At 41.9% G+C, this 7,567-nt stretch overlaps 1 protein-coding gene across 2 annotated transcripts in view; it reads left to right on the top strand.

Moving 5' to 3' along the window:
* Positions 1–454: 454 nt before the first annotated feature.
* The window catches only part of rbbp5 (retinoblastoma binding protein 5), a 14,072-nt gene continuing 6,959 nt past the window's right edge, over positions 455–7,567 (top strand). For both annotated transcript variants that reach the window (XM_036559754.1, XM_036559753.1), the window contains exons 1-11: positions 455–608; positions 2,344–2,369; positions 2,489–2,661; positions 2,986–3,126; positions 3,433–3,595; positions 3,967–4,076; positions 4,272–4,391; positions 5,108–5,261; positions 5,555–5,626; positions 5,887–6,004; positions 7,476–7,545. In XM_036559754.1, the coding sequence (XP_036415647.1) occupies positions 590–608; positions 2,344–2,369; positions 2,489–2,661; positions 2,986–3,126; positions 3,433–3,595; positions 3,967–4,076; positions 4,272–4,391; positions 5,108–5,261; positions 5,555–5,626; positions 5,887–6,004; positions 7,476–7,545 (1,166 nt within the window). In that variant the 5' untranslated portion in view covers positions 455–589. The remainder of the gene's footprint in view (positions 609–2,343; positions 2,370–2,488; positions 2,662–2,985; positions 3,127–3,432; positions 3,596–3,966; positions 4,077–4,271; positions 4,392–5,107; positions 5,262–5,554; positions 5,627–5,886; positions 6,005–7,475; positions 7,546–7,567) is intronic.

Here is a 7,567-nt window from a genome sequence, read left to right as displayed (position 1 = left end):
TTTTTTCTTTTACAAATTCTCTCAGTTACCCATCTAGCTCTAATGTAGCAAAAAGTTAATCATATTGATAAAAAAAACATTGCGTTTATAAATAACACTATATTTTATTACGTGCTACATTTTGTAACTTGCGTCTATAAATGTGTTACTTCAATTTTTGTCAAAATATATATTCATTCTTTAGATTACCGCTTTAGCTCTTCATACAGGAGCGATAATTAATGCGTTTAGCTCTTATTTTATTATGATTTCAGCAATGGGTGTAAGATTATCCGTCTTCCGCCTGTACATAAATAGTATCTCTTGGGATTTAGGGTAACTTTTGAATTTTATTAGAATTCTGTGTAAATCTATTAATGATTTGTGTATGAATCAAACTTTTTAAAGCAGATTTTTATATCTTTGTGTGTGAACTGTCCGCTTTTTTGATCAGGCGCCTTCAGGCACGCTTTGTTTTGGGGTCCTCGGCCTTGGCGGTCTCCGCTCCGGGTTTTGTGTGATTTTTGTGTTTGTATTTTTCTGCATATTTACTTCATTTCTGTCACCAAAAGCGATTATTATTTAGGTTGTTTGTTAAATAAGATCAGAGATGAACCTCGAGTTGCTCGGTAAGTCGCTGTTTAAGTCCTTATAAACGCTGTTTGGTCGTATGTGCTAACGGTGCTAACAGCGGCGCTGTGCGCTCCTGCAGTTTACGGTCTTAGTTGCAGTTTAAACAGCTGCGTTAATCATAAATCTGCTCATTTTTCACTGATTTTACTGTTTATTATCGCCTCCTGTGTCTGGTTATATTTTTACTAAACGTGTCGATTAAATCATAGCAGTAGCATCAGTGCTGCACCGATACTCCGCTTCTTGTTCGAATTCCCCCGTTCCACCTTAAATGGTGCGGTTACATTCAATCGCTTCAGAAGGTGTTTAAGGTGGAACGGAAAATTCGAATAGGAAGCGAACTTCAGCCTCGTATCTTCAAACGTCTCCAGATCTGTCAGATAAACTGGCCACGTATAGTTGGACCTTAATGCCTGTATTAAATGGAATTTAGGACCACCAGGTTATTAATCAGACTGCCAGTTTATTAAACAACTGTCTAACCAGCACTTAGTCTGAATAATATAAACATATAGGCTTTAACGTCCCTATTAAGTTGTGTTATAAACTGTTCACCTTTTAGCAAGCTTTCAGATTATTAAAGGGCCTATTAGGGCTGGGCAATATGACAATATATATCATTATCATGATAAATTACACCGATCAGGCATAACATTCTGACCACCTCCTTGTTTCTACGCCCGTTGTCCATTTTATCAGCTCCACTTACTATATAGGTGCACTTTGTAGTTCTACAGTTACAGACTGTAGTCCATCTGTTTCTCTGATACTTTGTTAGCCCCCTTTTACCCTGTTCTTCAGTGGTCAGGACCCCCATGGACCCTCACAGAGCAGGTACTATTTGGGTGGTGGATCATTCTCAGCACTGCAGTAACACTGACGTGGTGGTGGTATGTTAGTGTGTGTTGTGCTGGTCCATGGCTGTCCTGACCACCGAAGAACAGGGTAAAAGGGGGCTAACAAAGTATGCACCTTTGTTACTACAAACTACAAAGTGCACCTATACAGTAAGTGGAGCTGATAAAATGGACAATCAGCGTAGAAACAAGGAGGTGGTTATAATGTTATGCCTGATCAGTGTATATCACAATACAGTACAGTATGCTTTTCTGATCTTATAGTGGATATCGTCCAAACTTACAGAACACCGACCAACTGCATGTTTCTTTATAAAGAGAGCAAATTTGGTTCTGTTTAACTGGATTTAGTGCCAAATACTGAATAAAAATCATTATATTTATAGTATTTTTAGTATTTTATAAAGTAGCACTGCTGGCTCTCTTTTCTCTGTTCCTTTATACATTCATATATCTGAAGAAAATAAATATCGTGTCATATTGTTTGTCTTAATTTAGACACTAACCTCTCTACTAAATTGTGTTGTAAGCTGTTCATCATTCAGCAGGCTCTCAGTTCTTTAATAGGTCTATATCATACATTATTTTTAACATTTTCTAGTTGTACCAAAAATAGTTGTTTTTGTTTCTGTGCCTTTAACACAGTGTTTGATACAGTGTTAACGTTCTGTACAAAGCTGTGAAACTGTAGGAGGAAAGGTCAGTTTTGCCAGATATGGGCCCTTTAAGATCTTGTAAATGGACTGTTGTTTGGGGTTATAAGATGTTTCTGATTCCACAGAGTTGAACTTTGTTAGTGTCTTCTAAATAGAAATTAATCTGTTTATTAAATGGATGTATATAAGCTGATATATTGTTGTCTCCTTTCTTACAGAGTCGTTCGGGCAGAACTATCCAGAGGTGAGGGCTTCAGTTTGTGCTTTACGAAGATGTTCATCAAAGCTCAGTGAAGAAATTGCATGTTATTAATGTTGTTGTTTATGTTTATGTTATGTTTATCCTTGTGATCTTGTTGATAGGAGGCCGATGGCACTCTGGACTGCATCAGCATGGCTCTGACCTGCACCTTTAATCGCTGGGGGACGCTGCTGGCCGTCGGTTGTAACGATGGCCGAATTGTCATCTGGGACTTCCTCACGCGAGGCATCGCCAAAATCATCAGCGCACACATTCACCCCGTCTGCTCACTCTGGTGAAGTGCTGCTCTGTTACTGTCTGTGTTTCTTACCTGAGGCAGGAGATATTAATAATAATGATACTCACAATATACTAATTAAAACCGTATTGTGACAGTTTATCATGATAACGATTGATATCGTCATGTTGCTCAGCTGTACTAAATGTTTGATTTTTCTCCTGCTTTTTTTATAATAGTTAATGTGTGCAAAAGTACTTGTTGATGTATTCTGTCCCTTTCAACTTGTTTGTGAGGTTAAATGTTTGATGTGTTGCCCAGACTGTTTAAACACGATCTTGTGTTCATTGGATTGTTTGCTGTTTGTTTGTTTTTGTCCAGTTGGAGTAGAGATGGACACAAGCTGGTCAGCGCGTCCACAGATAACATTGTTTCTCAATGGGACGTTTTGACCGGTGACTGTGATCAGAGATTCCGGTTCCCCTCTCCGATCCTCAAACTGCAGTACCACCCCAGAGACGCGTAAGGAGGGAAAAACTATCAAGGGATCTGTAGTAAAAACGATGGTTCTGTATAGAAACAAGAACACTTAAAGAACCATTTTTTATGCCTGAATGGTTTTTTGCATTACTGTGTAATAGTTGATGGAGAATGTGTTGTATATGGTTCTGTATAACACCAAAAAGGGTTTTGCTATTGCTATGATGTCAGGCTTGTATAGAATGGAAGAACCCTTTTCAAAAAGGTTCTGCGTTCAGTTCCACTGCGTTCAGTCCTAGGTTATGTATTGGCTAAACTGCTGATTGTGTATTTGTGTGTGTCTCTCAGAGATAAAGTCCTGGTTTGCCCGATGAAGTCGGCGCCAGTTCTGCTCACGCTGTCAGACTCGAAACACGTGGTCCTACCGGTGGACGACGACTCGGACCTGAATGTGGTGGCTGCGTTTGACCGGCGGGGGGAGTACATCTACACAGGGAACGCCAAGGGCAAGGTCAGGAGAACACAGCACAGTTATTCACTAATTACACCTAGTGACGTGGCTGTTCGGGCCCACCCTGCAATAATAAAAACAACGTATCATCATATTAGACACCTTCAGACCCCGTTTACACCTGGTCACTTCATTGGTCTTGAGTATCAGGATTATATCTGAAGTACAAATGCAAGTGTAAACACACTAAAGACGCACTTTAAATTAAAACCCCTCTCAGTACAACAGAAACTCCTTACAACCAAAACTCCTGCCAGTGCAACTGAAACCCCTCCTCAACAGCCTGTCCAAGAAAATAATGTGAGAATTTAATTCTGAGGTTAAAGCTAGTTTTGCTGCTCTCCTAAAGTCTCCCTCTTTCTCTTCAACAGATTCTGGTGTTGAACACAGACACGCAGGATCTGGTGGCATCATTTCGGGTGACGACAGGGACCAGCAACTCCACGGCTATCAAATCCATCGAGTTCGCACGCAAGGGCAGGTAAGACTGATTTATTAGTTATCCAGTCACAGTAAACCTGAATTGAATTTACTGATCAGAATCAGAAAGGAGACAGAGCTTATAGAGGCACCGCTGCCTCGTTACTGTGCGTAAAACCTCAGATAAACTATTGCAAATTACTGAAAAGTGCGTTAACTTCGCTTCTGTGCTCTGCTCCACTCGTTTGTTCCTCAGCTGCTTCCTCATTAACACGGCGGATCGCATCATCAGAGTCTACGACGGCAGAGAGATTCTCACCTGTGGACGAGACGGTGAGCCAGAGCCCATGCAGAAACTCCAGGACCTCGTCAACAGGTAAACACACCCATTCATTTTTCCAACTTTTCATTATTCCTTATTAAACCGGCATGGTTTTGTTACTAAGCATTGAAGATTGAGATATGTAAATGAGCTCTGTTTTGATTGGCTTCCCTGCATTGTGCCTGATTCAGCAGTCTGGACTAAAACGGTTTATAACTTAAGTGTGAATGGGTGGGGCTAAACGGCTGTAGGCTGAATGGGTGGGGCTAAACGGCTGTAGGCTGAATGGGCGGGGCTAAACGGCTGTAGGCTGAATGGGCGGGGCTAAACGGCTGTAGGCTGAATGGGCGGGGCTAAACGGCTGTAGGCTGAATGGGCGGGTCTAAACTGCTGTAGCTGAATGGTGGGGCTAAACGGCTGTAGGCTGAATGGGTGGGGCTAAACGGCTGTAGGCTGAATGGGCGGGGCTAAACGGCTGTAGGCTGAATGGGCGGGGCTAAACGGCTGTAGGCTGAATGGGCGGGGCTAAACTGCTGTTGGCTGAATGGGCGGGGCTAAATGGCTGTAGCTGAATGGTGGAGCTAAACTGCTGTAGCTGAATGGTGGGGCTAAACAGCTGTAGCTGAATGGTGGAGCTAAACTGCTGTAGCTGAATTGGCAGATGTATGTAAATGTGTGGGGTTGTGTGAAGTGAATTCATGCCAACAGGTAAACAGCCTGTAATGTTTTGATACCAAGATATGGGACACTTTGTGTGTCTCTTCATGCAGGACCCCGTGGAAGCGGTGCTGTTTCTCTGGAGATGGCGAGTATATTGTGGCGGGTTCTGCGCGGCAGCATGCGCTCTACATCTGGGAGAAGAGCATTGGGAACCTGGTGAAGATCCTGCACGGAACAAGAGGAGAACTGCTGCTGGACGTGGCGGTGAGGAGCACACGATAAATTCTTAAAGGAGAATTCCACCAATTTTTCAAAATTCCCTTGTAATTCAGTGTGTGAGATGTAATCAGAGAGATTCAGAGCGGTTTGGTGTGAAATGGTTCAGATGTCTTTACAGTGGTGGTGATAGGAACCAGGGGTTGCCATGACTACAACACAAATATAGACATTTTATTTACTATCCAGAACCACCAGTGAACCTACACGAGTCTTCTGAGTCTATATGGAATGTTGATGATGGGGAAATATGGTTTCAAGGTGTGTCTTTGTCTCTTTAGTGGCATCCAGTGCGGCCCATCATCGCCTCCATCTCCAGCGGAGTCGTGTCCATTTGGGCCCAGAACCAAGTGGTGGGTAGAACACCTCACTACATCTCATTACCAGCTTATTACCTGTTTATTGCCTCTTTATTACCTCTTCATCACCTGTTTGGTAATTATTCACTAAAATAACTCTGAGTTGTACCAAAGTAGTCAAATGGGGTCTAATCTTGGTGAAATCAGAGATTTCATGATACACTAAATCTCTTCCTAAAGAATTGTGAGTCAGATCATTCTGAGGTCAGAGATTTGCACCCCTGATGTAACCTGCTTTCTTTGGGGTCCTGTAGGAGAACTGGAGCGCCTTTGCCCCGGACTTTAAAGAGCTGGACGAGAACGTGGAGTACGAAGAGAGAGAGTCAGAATTCGACATTGAAGACGAGGACAAGAGTGAACCCGAGCAGACAGGTCTCTCTCACACACACACACACACACGCGCGCGCACTTCATATACACACCTCATTCACACTCTCAAGTGTGTGTTGCTTCCATATTCTAGCACACACATCAGAAAGTTTGGATTGAGTCTCAGAAGGCCTTAACAAAACACAGGGTGTTAAAGGTGCAGTGTGTAAGATTTAGGGGGGATCTATTAGCAGAAACAGAACATAGTAACAAAACCATGTCTTCATCACTGCATAATCACCTTTAACTACGAATCACTGTGTTTTCAGAAGCTTTGAATGACCCTTGAAATTTACTTGGAAGAGGACCCGCTTTTATGTAGATTTGAAGGGCTTATTCTAATCTTCTGAAAATAGATCCGTCTGAATCTTACACACTGCATCTTTAACACCCTGTGTTTAAGTCTTGAACAGGCCGGCATGCTTGATGCTATAGTATCCCTGAATGGACAAACCACACATTGGCTATAGAGGGTGCCTTTCGCATTTTTACGTTTGAGCTGCAGCTTAAATTAGGTGGCGCTACAGCACCGGCTGGAAACGTAGAAATAAGAAGAATCCTTGTCAAAATGCTCGGTACATAAAACTCCAGGTAGGATATTTTAAAAGCTTAATTCTCAAATAATCAAAGTAAGTAATCAAAAAAACTACAGGGCTGAAATCAGCTGTTTATTCTTTAGCTTCTTGTTCGAAGTTTCCGGTTCCACCTTACATGGTGCAGCAGTTATTATGACTTGAGGCGTCAGAATGTGACTGCAGGACCACTTAAGGTTGAGCAGGAAAATTTGAATAAGTAGCTGGTGAGTGTCCTTATCGGAAAATGTTACCAGCATTTAAAAAATAGCAAACCACAGTAAATCAAAAGTTGACACTGAACTAATGTTATGCGTATGCTTGGTGGGATCAACTGTTAGAACCCCGGTGCTGGGTTGAGAACCCAAATGTTGACAAGTGGAAGATCATACTTATTATTTAGCACAACAAAAAGTGAGAGAGGCTGAAGTCTCGCCGTTAAACCAAAAAAGACACATGGAAGCGAAACGAAATTGAGGCAACAGTGATGGCAGAAAACATGACGGCCTCCGTGGGCTTTTACAGAGGTTACACACTGCACCTTTAATAAAAACATATCACAGACCTACAGACAGTATATTATTTTTCATACAGCAGTCTGATACTGATATGACTCTGATCTCACGACGCACCTCTAGTAACCAGTATAAAGAACTAATTAGTGAAAATGACTTGTCTTGATAAGGTTGTTGTTATTATTGTGTCTTTAAAAGTGAATGAGTTGCTTTGCTGATTGAAAGATCTTATAACTAAATTATAACAAGACTATATTGGGTTGCTGTTAGCCCAGGCCCTTTACACAGCTGTGTATTATTATATTTTTCTTCTTACTATTAATATTATTAAGGAAGGACTCATGTTGATTTGATTGTATGTATGTATGTATGTATGTATGTATTTAGGAGCGAATGCTGCCGAGGACGAGGAGGTGGACGTGACCTCTGTTGACCCCATACCAGCGTTCTGCAGCAGGTCAGTGGAGGGGTCTGTTTTT

The sequence above is a fragment of the Colossoma macropomum genome, unplaced genomic scaffold (assembly GCF_904425465.1).
Source record: "Colossoma macropomum unplaced genomic scaffold, Colossoma_macropomum, whole genome shotgun sequence".
Taxonomy (NCBI): Eukaryota; Metazoa; Chordata; class Actinopteri; order Characiformes; family Serrasalmidae; genus Colossoma; species Colossoma macropomum.
The sequence above is the reverse complement of the archived record's forward strand: the minus strand, read 5'-3'. Positions and strand labels throughout refer to the sequence as shown.